The sequence below is a fragment of the Budorcas taxicolor genome, chromosome 9 (genome assembly GCF_023091745.1).
Source record: "Budorcas taxicolor isolate Tak-1 chromosome 9, Takin1.1, whole genome shotgun sequence".
In the NCBI taxonomy this organism is placed as follows: Eukaryota; Metazoa; Chordata; class Mammalia; order Artiodactyla; family Bovidae; genus Budorcas; species Budorcas taxicolor.
The window spans coordinates 66,006,254-66,024,303 of record NC_068918.1 but is presented as its reverse complement, the minus strand read 5'-3'; the positions used below and the strand labels follow the sequence as shown (position 1 = coordinate 66,024,303).

The 18,050-nt window shown below is 39.1% G+C and overlaps 1 protein-coding gene across 1 annotated transcript in view; it reads left to right on the top strand.

The window, feature by feature from the left end:
- MAP3K5 (mitogen-activated protein kinase kinase kinase 5) overlaps positions 1 to 18,050 on the top strand; it is a 227,169-nt gene that overhangs the window by 77,903 nt on the left and 131,216 nt on the right. The window contains exons 3-7 of the mRNA XM_052645679.1: positions 5,757 to 5,780; positions 11,808 to 12,001; positions 13,240 to 13,408; positions 14,773 to 14,879; positions 17,125 to 17,295. Coding sequence (XP_052501639.1) covers positions 5,757 to 5,780; positions 11,808 to 12,001; positions 13,240 to 13,408; positions 14,773 to 14,879; positions 17,125 to 17,295 — 665 coding nt within the window. The remainder of the gene's footprint in view (positions 1 to 5,756; positions 5,781 to 11,807; positions 12,002 to 13,239; positions 13,409 to 14,772; positions 14,880 to 17,124; positions 17,296 to 18,050) is intronic.

The following is an 18,050-nucleotide window of genomic DNA, read 5'->3' as shown; positions in this document are numbered from 1 at the left end:
CATTTGGTTTGGCAATCTCACACCAGCTGTTCCCACTTCCTTCCCCTGGCTGTAATTACTTAAATGTTAGGCAGAGAAACTTGCCAATTTTGGAGACTCTCCACATTTATTTATCCTTATGATGACCTCTACGGTGTTACATTGTCCCAAGTAGCTCTCAAAAGTTATCTTTGTCTTCCTTTGGATTGAGACCTATGTTAGATTGTCTCCTTTGCCTTGCTTCTTGGGTTGGTTATCAAAGCGTCCTGGAGAAAACATTTGAGGATGTTTTTGGTACAGCCAGAGAGTACACTGATTAAAGGTCCCCTAAGAGAGATGGGAATACCAGGCCACCTGACCTGCCTCTTGAGAAATCTGTATGCAGGTCAGGAAGCAACAGTTAGAACTGGACATGGAACAACAGACTGGTTCCAAATAGGAAAAGGAGTACGTCAAGGCTGTATATTGTCACCCTGCTTATTTAACTTATATTCAGAGTACATCATGAGAAACGCTGGACTGGAAGAAACACAAGCTGGAATCAAGATTGCCGGGAGAAATATCAATCACCTCAGACATACAGATGATACCACCCTTATGGCAGAAAGTGAAGAGGAACTCAAATGCCTCTTGATAAAAGTGAAAGAGGAGAGTGAAAAAGTTGGCTTAAAAATCAACATTCAAAAAATGAAGATCATGGCATCTGGTCTCATCACTTCATGGGAAATAGATGGGGAAACAGTGGAAACAGTGTCAGAGTTTTTTTGGGGGGGCTCCAAAATCACTGCAGATGGTGACTGCAGCCATGAAATTAAAAGATGCTTACTCCTTGGAAGAAAAGTTATGACCAACCTAGATAGCATATTCAAAAGCAGAGATATTACTTTGCCGACTAAGGTCCATCTAGTCAAGGCTATGGTTTTTCCAGTAGTCATGTATGGATGTGAGAGTTGGACTGTGAAGAAGGCTGAGCGCCGAAGAATTGATGCTTTTGACCTGTGGTGTTGGAGAAAACTCTTGAGAGTCCCCTGGACTGCAAGGAGATCCAACCAGTCCATTGTAAAGGAGGTCAGTCCTGGGTGTTCTTTGGAAGGAATGATGCTAAAGCTGAAACTCTAGTACTTTGGCTACCTCATGTGAAGAGTTGACTCACTGGAAAAGACTGATGCTGGGAGGGATTGGGGGCAGGTGGAGAAGGGGACGATAGAGGGTGAGATGGCTGGATGGCATCACCGACTTGATGGACGTGAATTTGAGTGAACTCTGGGAGTTGGTGATAGACAGGGAGGCCTGCTGCTGCTGCTGCTAAGTCGCTTCAGTCGTGTCCGACTCTGTGCGACCCCATAGATGGCAGCCCACCAGGCTTCCCCATCCCTGGGATTCTCTAAGCAAGAATACTGGAGTGGGTTTCCATTTCCTTCTCCAATGCATGAAAGTGAAAAGTCAAGGTGAAGTCACTCAGTTTTATCTGACTCTAGTGACCCCACAGACTACAGCCTACCAGGCTCCTCCGTCCATGGGATTTTCCAGGCAAGAGTACTGGAGTGGGGTGCCATTGCCTTCTCCAACAGGGAGGCCTGGAGTGCTGCAGTTCATGGGATCGCAAAGGGTCGGACACGACTGAGCGACTGAACTGAACTGAACTGAGCTGAAAGACTTTAGGCAAGAACGAAGTTGTAGTGGGGTGATGTATCTTCAGAAACAGTTCACTGTTAAGGAACTGGAGTTTATGTTGATTTTTATTTTTCCTTTTTTAGGCTCTTTAGATAAGATATTTCCACTGAGTGATGTGAAGTATTGCAGTTGCCTGTTAAATTTATTCCCCTTCCTCCTTTTTATTCCCCTTCCTCCTTTTTATTCCCCTTCAATGGATTTAGCAGAAATTAAATATTCACTGGGGCTTCCCTGGTGACTCAGCAGTAAAGAATCTACCTGTAGGGCAGGAGATGCAGGAGATAAGAGTTTGATCCCTGGGTCAGGAAGATCCCCTGGAGGAGGACCTGGCAACCCACTCCCGTATTCTTGTCTGGAGAATCCCATGGAAAGAGGAACCTGGTGGACTATAGTCCATGGGGTCACAAAAAGTTGGACACAATTGAAGCAACTGAGCATGCACGCATGCAGACATTCACTGTTCCACCTCAGTAGTTAAATACCTTTTCAGGTCTTGTTTGCTGTTTGTTTGTACTGCGTTAAAATGCACAAATAGTACCTTTCTTTCTTTGAAGTTGATACCTCCTTTAAGGTTACATCATAAGCTGTGAGTAAACTTCTTCAAGAGAACCATTTGTACCCATTTAGCTTCTATAAAACATGAGCAAGCAGTTAATAAGAACTCAGTAGGATGGCTATAAGGATGATTGAATATAGTTTTAGAATTTTTTATGATGCATGCATTACCTGAAATGGAAGCAAAGAAGACATGTAAGAGTTATTACTTCAATAAGCAATTCTTCAGGAAGACATAACGTACTGGCTGGAGGCCAGTAACCACTGTGGTTATTTCCTTTGGTGACAACCAGAGGGGAGCCTTCAGCTCATTCAGCCCTCATCACAGCTCCCTCCATCACCACCTCCATCTCTGCGCCTGGTGTACCAAACAGAGATCATGGTTGAGTAACTCCTGTGCTGGGCATAAGGACATCGCTCCTTCCAGTGGCACAAGAACAATGCTGACTTAGGCCTTTAGCCAAAAGTAAGTGATAGGATACAGCGCTGGAAGGGACCAACGATCCCTCTATCCAGTTCTTAGCATGTTGCATTAGAGAGAGGTGAGATGACACGTTGCCAGTCAGGAGCAGAGCCAAGACTTAACACCTGCCTATCCTAATTCAGAGTCCAGTATTTTTTACATTCATGACCTAGTTAATGTATTCATTCTTTTATTGAGCACCAACTATATGCCCTGCAATCTGCTAGGCAATCAGTGGGGATACAAATAGGAATTAAACCTGGCTCTTGCACCCAAGGAACTCATGATGTAGGATTAGGAGAAGCGTATGAAGTGGTAATTGCAGTGTGGTACATCTAGTGCTGTCACAGAGGTCGATATAAGGAGTCATGAGGGCAAAAACAAGGACATCAGCTGCTTCTGTTAGGGGGTTAGGTGTCATTGAAGGCAGTCAAGAGAGAACAGGGTTTCCTATGCAATATGCAGAGGATGCTCTGTGGTACAGGATTAAGAGAAGAGTGTTGTTTTTCTTTTCTTTTCTTTTTGCTTAGAGGGATGAGAGAAGACTATGCCTATCTAGGAAAGAGTGTGGTTTGCTCCTCTGGAGAGATGCTCCATAAATCAAGTTTGGAAAATTCTGCATACTATATTCCTGGCTTTGTGACTGTCTGAGCCAGGATAGCTAGACTATCCTGGCTTTGTGTTTTTCATGAACCGTGTGTGTGTGTGTGTGTGTGTAGCAGGGGAGGTAGAGAGATGCATTAACTACCTGTGAAACATTGTGGGAAAGGACACTTTCAACTTTGCTCTACATCATCACTCATCTGTCTCTTGATTTCCATCCTTCAGGGCACTACCACTGTTCAAGTCCAAAGTCCAGACATTCCTCGACTTGGCGATAACTACCCGAATGCTTTTTCCCATCCAATACTAAATACTACTGTTGTAATTCATATTTTTAAAACTTTTACAAGGTTTACCTTTGAATTACTTGTCTTTCTTGGGTAATTCATTCACCCAATATAAACATTTATAAGTGCAAAAAGATATATTATTGAAAAGTCATCCTTTCATCCTTGTCCTCCAGGCAGTTGGATCCCCTCTCCATTGGCAGCCACTGTTCTTGGTTTCTTGTATATCTTTCCAGAGAGATTTTAGAAGTAGACAAATTAGGATTTTATTTTTCTCCCTTTTATATACATAAGTAGAAACATAGGGTAGCAACCATTCTGTCCTTTCCTTTTGTTCACTAGGCAGTATGTCTTGGAGATCTTTCCATGTCACTTCGTAGAGACCTGTCTCATCTTTTGTTCAGCTGCATTGGATTCCATCGTGTCGAGGAACCATAGTTTAGTCGGCCGGTTTCTAGTTGATAGAACATTTGTGTTGTTCCCAAACTTTGCTTTTACAAACAATGTCCCAGTGTGTGCAGAGACTTTTATATGTCTGTCACTCACCTGAAAAAACACTTTTACTCTCATATGCCCGAATGCCTACACAATAGAGTGCTTTATTTTGGCATTCAAGGCTTTCTTCAATTAGGCCCCAAATAACTTTCTATTATTATTAGTGTGTGCCAAAATGAACTTCTGTTTTAACCCAGTGATTGAATTCAAGATGTTTTCAATAATAAAAGGAAACCCTTTTATTTCTCTGTTCTATACTTGTCAAAATGAGCTGTCTTCTTTAGCCTCAGGAATAATATTTATTGTTTCCTAAATGGGCTTTTGCATTCCTAGTCCTCTAGCATGGATTCCTACCTCCCTGCTTTGTCTTTGGAAGATGTGACTGTCCTCTTGAATTCCACCTTCTCTGCTGATCTTCAGCCTTTTTTCAGTCCCCAGGAACGTCTTCTTTTCCCCAGAAACCCCAGCTGTTGCTGTCGTATCGCTCTTTGGTTGTAGGACAGGTGTGCATACGTGTTTGTGTGTCCAGGCTTATAATGTTTCTTTTTACATGTGTATGTGTTCTTTTTTTCGCCAGCAAGATTGTGAGTATTGAACAGTCTCTTTTAGTATTTTATACACATCTACCCTGCACAATCCCTTCCCCTTTTTGTTTACTCATCTGTTACCCTTAATCATTCAGAAATCTTACCTACTGCTCCAAGCTAACGCCCTCCTAGGTTCCCCTTTGCCCCACGTCGATCCTGGGATGAATGACAGCTGGTCCCCTGGGATGAATGACAGCCTGCATCACTCCTCTGCTCCTCTCACCTCTCCTGGGTTGGTTCTGCTTTTGGTCTTAGCCAGTTGGACCACACTGTAGACTCCACAAATACCTCACATTTCCTGTTTCCCTGGCAACACACATGCCATCTTTTCTAAAACACAGTCCCGTCTCTCTTTTCTAAATCATGATTCCCCAACCTCAGTGAAGTTTTTATGCCACAGACTCTTCTAAATTGTCTCTTCCATGTCTCTAGTCATCTTGAAGTCTAGGAATAATAATAGCTGGCTTTATTGAGAGCTTTTTATGTGCCAGATATGATATAGCCACATTACTCCCATGATCCCATTTATTTCTCATAATCTAGAAGATAGGGGCACCACCTGCAATGTATTTATCATATTTCACTTCTTTCGGAACAATACATAACATTTATGACTAGTTATTGTCAGATGTCCTTATTGTCTATATATGAATTTGACCCCCTGACCAGTAGCCAGTACCCTTTATTTCTAGTTTTACTCCACGCATGCTGATAGGTTCTTTCTCAGGGCATGATTGAGATTGTGCTTTGGAAAAGCTAATTCATTTTAGTCTCTTTCCCCAAAGATTGTAGCTGATAAGATAATTCTGCACATCCATACTCTGCAGAAATGGTTTTCAGATTTGGGTTTTGGATTCTTCATGTTTATGCTGTTTTCCTAAAACCATAGTTGATACTTTTGTGCACTCCTGTCCCCTTCATCAGACTGTAAACTCAGATGCAGGAATTTAGTTGATACCTTTTATTCTTCACATTCTGAATTTCTAATTGCTAGTGATTAATAATAAAATCGTTAATATAAATTTTGCCACATAGAATATTTCAGTTCATTAGTTGAATTAATTAATTTTGTATTAGCTTTTGCTTTACTCTTCTCTTTTCTCTTTTTTTCAGGAGATCATTTGCCAGAAGAATACTGTGAGTATTTTACTTACCCCTTCCATAAACATTTTTATCTTTTCTTTTTTATCAGCTAATTGCTGGTGTATTTTCTATTTCTACAAATTATTAATTTCTGTCTCTTCCTTTTAAAATTTCTGACATATCAGTATAAATATGGCTATTTTACCTAAATATCCCTTTATAGTGAAACTTTATTTATACTAGTGGGAGATAACACTGATGCCTATTTTTTTCTATATATAATTATATTTAGAACAAAACTATATAGTATATTCAATTTTATATAATTATGAGTGTTACTAAAGCAGCATATATATATATATATATAAATGCACTGATACACACTCATATGTATGTGTGTGTGCATATCTATATATACAGGTATAGAGATATCTCTCTAAATTTACTGTGTATACTATCATGTAAGAATTGAATCGCTAGTCTATGTCTGACGCAGGATACAGCATGCTTGGGGCTGGTGCATGGGGATGACCCACAGAGATGTTATGGGGAGGGAGGTGGGAGGGGGGTTCATGTTTGGGAACACATGTAAGAATTAAAGATTTTAAAATTAGAAAAATAAAATAAAATTAAATTAAAAAAATAAAAAAATAAAAAAATAAATTTACTGTGTATCTATATGTATACTATATATATAAATTATAAATGTGTCAATACATATACATACATATATATGCATATATACACATATGGAAATATGTCTACATATCTCTGTCATTTTTACATTGAGATTGACTTAAGTTCCTAAGTCTTATAGACCACACTTGAAGACCTTTGAAAGCACACTACAAAGTTCTTACCCTCCACAGAGAATTAAAAATTAAAGAGTGATAAAGATGAATTTAAGAAATTTTAAATGCATGAAGAATAATTATATTTTGGAATTAGCATGGTTATGTCAATGGTCGTGTTGTCATGTTGGAAAGTGAGCCAGTATTTAAAACCTTAATGTATTTCTGAAACATAGAGGGGAAGTAACATACTGTGTAAAAATCTGCACATGATTCCATCTATGATGATGAGATTAAAAGTAAAATGGATAAATTTCTCTTAGATCAGAAATTGAAGAAATTAAGATTTAAGAAATTTAAGAGTTCAGGTCAGGGACTCATTGCAGCATGAATAATGTTCCAACGATAAACTTATCCTTCACATCTCAACAGGAAAAGAACAAGATCCGCTTCATGCATCAATTCAATGTAACAGATTTTATGAAGCAAATATTGATGGAACATGAACTGTGTGCTAGGTTTTGGGTTTGGTATTGCAAGAGACTCACTCTGGAGGCTGAAAGTGGAGACAACTCATTCATAATTGTCCCAGGAGACAACTGAGACAACGCTCAAAAGAGTGTTGCTGGGGGGGGATGGTCAAGCAAATAAGCAAACAAACAAATTAGAAATTAACGTAAGGCGATATCTCAAAGAGTGGGTAGCCCATCCCTCAAGTGGTCGTGGAAGGTTTTTCTGAGGAGGTAGCATTTACTTGAATGGCAGAGAAGAACTGATCATGCCCAGTGATAGTTTGGACATGTAGGGAAGCAGGTTTATAAGTTGACCCAATATTACACATTATGAACAATCATCCATTGACTCAGGTACGCTGCTGTGTTTCCAGTGCTAATTCCCTTTCAAAAGTTGAGTATTTTGGGCATGTATTTCAATATATTTGGCGGCTGAGGGCATATCTTTCCAGAAGCTTAATTCATGCTCCACACATACTTATGTTCACCTTTATGTAACTTTTAAAAATTGAAAAACAGAGTTGGCATTTTTATTTTTAAAACAAAAGCAGTAGAGATAATCAGAATTCTAGATTTTGAGCTGTGTGTTTCTGTAACCATGAAAACAAATATGGGCTGAAGAGACCAGTCTTGTTATTTTATGACCATGCCTCATTGTTTTGAAATTTAAGGAAATTTCTTCCTTTAAGAAGCAGGTTTAATTGTTTTAGAATTAGTATCTTATTAATAAAATACAATTGTTGCACCTAAAGTGTCTGTTCTTGATCACAGTCTTTTTTATTTGCTTTGGATTATTAGGTATTTCAAACTCAGGATTGGCAGCAATGTGTAAATAGAAATTGCGGTAATGGTATTTCTAAGCTTTATGTGAGCCAACTTGGGAAATAAATGTTCCCATATTATTAGTGTTCATCATTTTGAAAAGGTGATTTTTTTCAATAGCTGGTATCCTTTTTTAAAAACACACCATCCACAGCCACTCCCCACATTCTTTCTCCCCACTGCAGGCTTGCTGTGTTGGCTCTTAGCTCAGGCCCAGAAGTGCCTCCTGCTGCTTACTCCCCCCCCCCCTTTTTTTTTTTTTGTTTTTTGATCACCAACAGTGGGACATTGAAAAACAGTACTGCCTTAGAGAAGAGGTTCCAAAAAGTACATTGAGACCAGGAACTTGGCAAAGCCTCAGCATGCTGAATACCTTCAAGGATTCTGAAACCTCATCCCATGGGGTTTGAAGATGGTTGGAATCTGATTTTCTCTGCTATCTTCATGACTCTCATCTTTCTCTCTTTACCTACCTACTGCTCAATACACACCCAGACATCTGATACTCCTCCTCTCTCAGAATGTTTTATACAGATATGTTATTTCTCAATGCCCAGTCTTTCAGTAATAATGTATTCTAGTTCTTATATTATACACAAATACACATGATATTAAGGCTTCTGAAGATACAGAACTTTATACAGCAGTAGAGGAATAATATTCCAAAATTCCAGTAATGCTCTTTGGTTTATTGGCTTCTCACCTGTTTGTCCTTACCTTGTGACTTAGAATATTTGGAGCCTTCTCTTTGGTAGTTTTGAGTCAAAATGATTTTCAAAAATAGGAGTATTTGATTCTGTTGCTCTTTTACAACTCACTCAAAAGTTTAAGCTCTAGAAGATTTGAAAAGCCATCTCTTGATATGCTTGCCTTTCTTTTCTGCTTAGACAGTGGCTTGGGTAAAAGGATTAGTTTGGTGAACCTGCTGTGGGATCTTGGTAACCTTTTAGAAGCAGGGTATGTTTATTTTTCATCTTCCTGACTAGTCTTCCAATTACTGTTCCATGAAGGAGAACTTGTGAAAGGAACACCTTAATGTGCTTGATTTAAAAATCAAATTGCAACCTTTGGAGGTTCTTCTCATACTTTAACTAGAAGTCCAGTCCAGTTTCTGCTTCATTACCTGAGATACAAGTGCCTCAGAGAATAACATGTTCATAAATAATCAAGGGGGGCTGTAAGGACATTTGGTACTTCTTGGCTGTTTGCTACGAGGCAGTAAGTTGGCTCATGCAGGGGTCCGTGGAGGATGACCTGAAGCAAAGAGTTGGTGTGCCAGCAAGTCAAGGACACTTGGGAGGGTGCTCAGCCTCCTGGCCATAATGGCAGGCCTTCTGGAAAAGGAGTCCATGGACTGGCATCCTAGTGTGACCTTGCCAAGCCTTACCTGAATCCTCGCCTGTAAAATGGAGATGAGACAAAATCTCTTCCATCAGTGGACTGTTGTAAACATATGACCATTCCTTCCTTGGCACCTGCACGTAATGAATAAATGTTTACTCTCATTCATTTAGTTCAAAGGATAAGAGAAGCAATGCATTGTTCTCCATTCTGCTGACACGGAACATATAACTTAGGCTCCTGGACTCCCTAGAAGAGTGATAAGTAGAGTTTTCTCCCCATCTCATTCTAGTTTTCAGCCCTCTGCTTTTTTTCTTTCTCTCTGGCTTTTTCTCTTAGAAGTGAAGTGAAGTCGTTCAGTCGTGTCTAACTCTTTGTGACCCCATGGACTGTAGCCTACCACGCTCCTATGTCCATGGGACTTTCCAAGCAAGAGTACTGGAGTGGGTTGCCATTTCTCTTAGAGGTCTCTCTCATTTCCTCAGATTCAGCCATACCAAATAATTTCCAGGTCTGCATTTTGGCTTGGAACTCTTGGATGTTATCACTTGAGAAGTCCTGTTCCCCTTAAATCCCAACCTTTCAAAAGTGTGCATGTCACCCTACTCACCAAATCAGATCTCAGCCTCTTGAAGTTCATCTCATATTTTAACTAGAAGTCAGGCCCTGTTTGTGATTCATTACCTAATATATAACAAATGCCCCCAAATGTAATTTGTTCATAAAAATTAAAAATTAAGTCTAGTTCTGCTTCTGAATTCTTGATTTTTGTTAAGGATTCCATTCTCCTTTAAGGAACCCCATTTACCACTATGGAGTGGCCTTCAATGCCTTCTTCCTCTGTTTCAATATCTGCAACCAGTTGGCTGATCTCGATGATTCTTTCTTCTTAACGTCAAGTTCAGGCATCCACTTTTGTGATCTGGTCTTGCTTTGTAGCTTCCCACCTCGTTTCCTTAAATCTCATTTCTTTCTCTTTCAGTGCATTCTGTTTTCTGCCTGGACTGTCAAAAGGCACAGGTTTAGTTATGTTTTCTTTCCTGCTCGGAATCCTTCCAGATTTCCCACTGCCCTGAGACTGAACAGAGATTGAAATCCTTAACTTTGTATTCCCTTCCCTTCCCTGAGCCCTAAGCGCCAGTCAGGCTTGCTTCCTCAGGGGCATCCAGTCCAATGTCTCCTTTATTCCTCCCAGCTCCACTTGTGTTTGCACTAGTGCACCCTCACTTGGCACCATCAGGAGCAGATGGAAGGTCATGCTGAGTGAGTGGAGAGTGGTCCAGGCTGAGGCTAGAGAGAGAGGCAGGGTTTGCATAGTTAAGCCTTTGTAGGTGACAGTGATCTATTTTATCTTCATCTCAGAAGCAAGGGAGGGGGCTTGAGCAGCTGAGAGAAGTCATCTGATATATATTATTGAAAGAGCCCTTTGACAGCTGAGTAAAAAACAGATTGATAGGCAAGAGGAGAAGCAGGGAGCCCAGGTAAAAGCCAGTTACAATTGGCTCAGGCCAGGATATTGGGGGCATGGTCTCCAGTGCTAGCAGAGAAGATGGAGTGAAGTGAACAAATAGATATATTTTGGAGGTGGAATAGACAGGACGTTGGTAGTTTGTGGAAGGTGGAGGAAATGGAAGCATCAAGGATAACTTTAGGGTCTCTTGTTCAGCTGCAAGGCTGTGTCCAACTCTTTTCGACCTCGTGTACTGCAGCACGCCAGGCTTCCCTGTCCTTCACTATCTCCCAGAGTTTGCTCAAACTCATCTCCATTGAGTCGATGATACCATCCAATCATCTCATCCTCTGTCACCCCCTTCTCCTCCTGCCGTCAGTCTTTCCCAGAATCAGGGTCTTTTCCAATGAGCTGGCTCTTCACATCAGGTGGCCAAAGGATAGGAGCTTCAGCTTCAGTCCTTCCAATGAATATTCAGGGTTGATATGCTTTAGGATTGACTAGTTTGATCTCCTTCCTGTCCATGGGATGCTTGAGTCTTCTCTAGCACCACAGTTTGAAAGCATCAATTCTTTGGCACTCAGCCTTCTTTTATAGTCCAACTCTCACATTGGTACATGACTACTGGAAAAACCATAGCTTTGACTATAGGGACCTTTGTTGGCCAAGTGACATCTCTGCTGTTTAATATGTAGGGTCTCTAGATTTAGTAACTGAGATGTTAATAAAGCCATGACTGCGATCGAGCAGCCTGGAGGGGATCAGCTTATTCTGGCATCACTCACACTTTGCTGTTACGTGGGCAGCCCTGAAATGTTAACTCTTATCATTTCCATATATTTATGCTGTGTCTCTGACAAGTTTTCTGAAGGCTGAGGGCTGTGTTTTAAACTACCTTGCTTCACCTACAGCATATATCATAGTGCTGTAGCCTAGAGAATGGTGAATAAATATTTAAGGGATTGCTAGAAACTGTGCCATGCCATATGTTTTTTATCATGTGTAAGTCTGAATTACTTGAAGTAAGCAATTAAAGAAATTAGAGGAAATTTTCATAGGTCATGAACAGGAAATGGGATTATTATTTAAAAGTCAGATTTAGAGTGACGTTAGTGTGGGGTCAGCAGGTCAGCTTACCACCTCCTGGTGCTTCCTCTTTCTGCAGATGTGCACTGGGAACTACACATTTATTCCTTACATGATAACGCCGCATAACAAGGTCTACTGCTGTGACAGCAGCTTCATGAAGGGCTTGACTGAGCTCATGCAGCCGAACTTTGAGCTGCTTCTGGGACCCATCTGCTTACCTCTTGTGGATCGTTTCATTCAGCTTTTGAAGGTGGCACAAGCAAGTTCCAGGTAAAGTTTAATAATGCCGTTTGGTAGTGATAGTGAAGTGTTCATGTACTTAATTTCTGTAGGTCGCCTACATTCGAAACTGCAAGTTGTGAACTTTCAAAGATGTGAGCATGTGTCTGTATGTCCAGTCGCGTAAGTGGGTTTACATACGTGGCGTACATTGTCGCTTGCGGCTTACTCTCCGTTTCCTCTCGCTGACAATCCTTCAGCTCTACTATCTCCCACCTCTCTCTCTCCTCCAGTCAGTAACTCTTCTTACCTCTTTACTTGATGCCAGTCTCTGCATGCCAGCTCTTGTACTATACTAATGTACTGTACTGTAGGTTAAAAATGATTTCTTATTTTTTGTGTTTATTTTTTACATATTATTTGTGTGAAAAGTATCATAAATCTATTAAGTACAGTACTATACAACCGATTGTGTTAGTTGGATACCTAGGCTAACTTTGTTGGACTTAACGAACAAATTGAACTTACAAACACGCTCTTGGAACAGAACTCATTCTGTAAGGGACTTGCTGTATTTGTGCACCTTATCAGATGTTTCTTACATATAATACTCAGCCAAGAACCAGGAAAAAATATATATAATGTCCTTTAAGTGGATAAAATAGGTGCATCTTAGTCTACGTTTTGAATTTTGTCTACTTTATTCAGAGGAGAACAGCTTGAAATCAGAAAAAAGAAAGACTGCTAACTGTGTTATAGTAATGGTAGAGCTAAAAATACATTTCATGTAAGTATAGAAACATTATCTGAATAAATGTCCAGGGACTTTTAGCGTAAGGACAAGAACTCTCTAAAAATTGTTGAAAGCACTATTATATTTTAGTTAAGAGCAGTCATTTATGCTGATAAATGATGATGCTGGATCAGAAGGTACATGTTTTATTATGTTCAAACTGTGGGCACACTTATTTATTTAGAACAATTTCTACTCAAGACAGTAAACTGAAAAATAAAGTTTTAGCATTTTAACTGGAATACTGCAGGGTCTTGGACAACTCATTAACATGGAATATCTTTACCTTTGATTCTTCCTGGAGCAAGGCAGAGTGTAAGATATTTGGATGCCCCAATTTCTTAATGATACTAGCTAGATGAGGTGTTCATTCTGACATCTTAATGATCTGAAAGGTACGAATGCTGCAGGTGTCATTCATTTCCTTATAAGGTCATTGCTTTTCATTGAAATACTTTCTAGTATCGACTCTTAAAAATGTGTGTTTTTCCACCAGCCAGTATTTCCGGGAGTCTATACTCAATGATATCAGGAAAGCTCGTAACTTATATACTGGCAAAGAATTGGCAGCTGAATTGGCAAGAATTCGACAGCGAGTGGATAATATTGAAGTCTTGACAGCAGATATTGTCATAAATCTGTTACTTTCATATAGAGATATCCAGGTGAGAAGATGCTCAAAATCAAGTCTTGGTTATGTATCATGTTGGAGGAATAAGGGAGTGTTAATATCCAGTTCCAGTTAGCTAATAAGTCACCCATGTTACTACATGTAATTTTTTATGGACTCTCCTAAGCTTTCCATCCAGAGATTTTATGATAAATGAAACAGACTCATATAAATTAACCATCAGTGATTATGAAAGACTTGTACGGTAAAGGGCTGCCTTTTTCCTCCCAAAGAACAAAAAGAAAAATTTGCATGCATGGCTAATCCACAGACAGCTGTTCTGCTCTGCTAGCCTCGGGCACACCTGCCTGTCACTAAGTGAAATCTTTGTTTTCGCAAAGAATAGACATTTTTAGAGCTTTCCAGATATGTCTCTTACTCCTGGAATTGTGTTGCTTGGAATTGATAGTGCTGGATCTAACTAGCCAGAAGCGAGAAATGTGCAATTGATTAATTACAAAAGTAGCTTTAAAAATAAGTAATGTAAAACACAGATATGCCATATTATTTTATTGGGGTGTCTTAAAATTTTTAAATTACACTAAGAAGAATCATGGGGCTAGTGGTAGAGAACCTACCTGCCAGTGCAGGAGACATAAGAGACGTGGGTTCAATCCTCGGGTCGGAAAGATCCCCTGGAGGAGGAAATGGCAACTCACTCCAGGATTCTTGCCTGGAGAATCCCATTGACAGAGGAGCCTGGTGGTCTATAGTCCATGACTGAAGCAGCTTAATACAACACACACAAGAAGAATGAAATCTCTGAGTTGGGGATTTACTGTTGGATTTTTACAGTAAAATTTAAGTGGCTTGTGGTTTCTTATTCTCACCCATTCAGGCTTGAGTAAAGCTTCATGTGAATAACAGAGATTCACATACATGGCGACATGTGGCACTTAAGATCCCATGACTGGAGAGCCTTCTTATGTTGAAACCAAATATTTTTGTTACTTATAATAAAAGTTCTATCGGTTGCTCCATGTTCTTGATATCTTGGAAGTTATCTCCCTGAAAGTAATTGACAACGCCCTGCATACTGGGAATCTAGCTCCAGGGAGAAGTAAACCACCTGTACTGAGAAAATGTAGTATTACCATGCTAGAGAGTTTATTGTTTTGTAGGTCAGAGGTGGTAATTCAGTATTTCCAGTGTTTTATCTATATAATCTAAAACCCTTATTCAGGCAAGCAAATGAACAAACAGTTTCTTCTTGGTTCTAGATTCTTTAAGGTATTTCATGGGTTCTAGTTCCTTTTTAATACTCTTCTTAGTTTCAGGCATCTGGTTGTTCAAAGGCATTTCATTGTCAGGACTTTTCCCAAAGATTTAATTCTATGTTATTCTTCTCCTGTTTGAAAGGACTATGATTCTATTGTGAAGCTGGTAGAGACTTTAGAAAAGCTTCCAACGTTTGATTTGGCCTCCCATCACCATGTGAAGTTTCATTATGCATTTGCACTGAATAGGTAAGAAGAAAAATACACCCCCCCCCACAATGTGCCTAACATATTACTTTTTAACCTGCATGTTCTTTCCATGATATGTTTTTCATGTAGCCTTGCAACCACTCCTATTATAATGTGTTGTTAATATTTCTACTTCAACCATACAAAATATAGGAAGCATGAATTCTGATTTTGTCTCACTTTTCATGAGTAAAAGAAGTACCCTCAATGTTTATATATCTGAATTCTTAAAATTCTTTTGCTTCTCTGTCAAAGTTTGTATTTTCTATTTATATATATTTTGGGGATTTTTAAAATTACATGGATGTGATATTGTCTTTAAATAGATTGAACGCCAAATGGTTATTTACACAAGAACTAACTAGAATAGGGATATCCAGGGGAACGTATTCCTAATCAGAGAAGATGTTCACTGAGATTGTTCTGAATATACCTGATTACTAATATAATCAAAACTCTGTGGACCACATTTTAGGTCATGTGTCCGTGAATTTTCTAGGATCAGGACTAACAGTGCTGCTTCCAGTCCTGCCTCTGTGCTTTCCGTCAGCATCATGACTGACACCACCTCCATGCCACTTTCTACCCAGAGTCGCCGTGGAAGACCATCCCTACCCTGGCCATAGAGAGGCCCAAAGCACTAAACTGTCCAGAACTTAGTTTCGCTGCTCTCTTCTATGGTAGAGAGTTGGATATGTATGTAATTACTACAGTTGAAGAGAATGATACAAAGAAAAAGAGAGGGGAGCCTCACATCTATTTTTCATTTGCCATGAAGTCTTAATTATTTTACCGATGAGGAAACTAAAGTGCTTGAGTAACTTTTTTTCAAGGCTCATAAAACAGGCTCAGTCCCAGAGCAAGCCGATACTGGTACTTGTATTCTCCCTCACTTAGTTCCCCTGCTTTTGTCTCCAAAGAAAAGTCCGCATGCTCTTCGACCGGATATTGTGTCTTTTCTTTATTCATCTGCCCAAGCTCTACAACGTGCTACCTTTACCAATATGATAATGAAAGTCAATTTTATCTCCCCATTTATTAAACATTTTTTCTTTAGATTTGGCAGAAAGAGATGAAAGCTCCAGAGATTATCTGTTCCAACTGGTTTTCAAATAAATCCTTTTTGAAAGATGGAATTAGATATATTATATTTTGAAATAAAAAATGAAAGTCCATAAGAGCCTCTTATATTTTCTTTTATCTATATTTTGTCTCTGTCTTTCCTAAAATAGAATAGAATGAAATGATAAATGTATTTGTATGGAGCATTATTCTAAACTGAAGGCATTTAGTACAGAATGTAAAAAAGAATTTCATGGACAGAAAGATTTAAAATAGTAATTGAGAATAGAAATAACTCTTTTATGTAACAGTTTTATTGAAATATAATTCATACATCATACAATTTTATTTAAAATGTATGATTCAATGGATTTTAATGTATTAACAGAGTTGTGTGACCATCAATACCATGAGTTTTAAAGTATTTATATTAGCTTTCCCAAAACCATCCGCCCCCACTGGAGCAGGACACTCTCCCATTCCTCCCAAATCCAGACCTAGGCAACCACATATCTCTTTCTGTCTCCATAGATTTGCCTATTATGGATATTTCATGCAATGAGATTGTACAATATATAGTCTTTTTGTCACTGGCTTCTTTCACTTAGCATAAATGTTTTCAAGTTTCAATAAATTACTCTTAAGAGAATTTTTATCTTTGAGAACAGTCTGCACATACTCACCAGTTTTAAAATGAGCTGTATAAAGCAGCTTCCTTAGGTGATTGATTGCTCAACTCAGGTTGGTTTATTGGTATTGTCTATGAATTAGTTTGCTCAGTGTTTTGGAGCAAAAGCCACTGAAACCTATAGCATCAGGGTTTTGCCCCTGTTTGGATTCCTTGACTCTGCCCCATTCACAACCACAGGCTGCATTCTTAATCTCACTCTGTCGACTTGAACCCACACAGAGTCTGAAGGGAAACGGGAATGACTGTGGATGGATAAGCATAAATCATCACATCAGCAGAAAACCAACTCAAAATAAATCCTTTTTAGATGATTAGACATGCAGTAGAATGAAAAAGGGTTGCAGAAGACTTTCAAAATATAATTGTTGTTTTTATCCTGCCAAACTTATTAATGTGCATTAGTGTATTAAACAGACATTTAAAAAAGATGATTGGCCTAAACTGCTTCTGGAGTCTATACAGAAAGAGTGATGTTCCCTTTCTCTACCTTAGGAGAAACCTCCCTGGAGATAGAGCAAAAGCTCTTGACATTATGATTCCCCTGGTGCAAAATGAAGAGCAGGTTGCTTCAGATATGTATTGCCTTGTTGGTCGAATCTACAAAGATATGTTTTTGGACTCTAATTTCATGGACACTGAAAGTAGAGACCATGGAGCCTCTTGGTAAGTGTACACGATAAGATATTTGGTAAGTCCATGACACAAAAAAATCATTTGTAAATGAGTATTAAATTATTGTTTTCATTCTTTGGTTGTATATTAGGAAATAAATCTTAGAATTTATAGCTTTAGTAAATAATTTTGATGAAATTCATTTAATAAGGCAGAGTAAATTGGGGTAAATTGGATAAAAAGATAATGGTTTAAAAAATAGAATTTTTAAAAGATGTAAGTATAATACAATAAAAATATAATTGGGGAAATTCATAAAATTTTATAGAAAGACATGAAATAAAACCTGAATGAATGGAAAAATAAACCAAGTATGTGGATGAGAAGACTTGATAAATCAAGAAGACTTGATTTAAAGATGTTAATTCTCTACAGCAGGACTTTTCATGAAATTCAACAAATTGATTCTACAGTTTATTTGAAAAAATAAAGAGTCTAGAATGGGCAAAGCTATTTTGGAGAATGAGGCGGAGGGACTTGGTCTCCCAGATAAGGCATACTGTGTAGCAGTGTAACAATCTGGGTATTACAGTATTAGTGTAAGTGAAGTGAAGTGGAGTGAAAGCCGCTCAGTCATCTCCAACTCTTTGTGACCCCCATGGACTATACAGTCCATGAAATTCTCCAGGCCAGAATACTGAAGTGCGTAGCCTTTCCCATCTCCAGGGGATCTTCCCAACCCAGATATCGAACCTGGGTCCCTCGCATTGCAGGCGGATTCTTTACCAGCTAAGCCACCAGGGAAG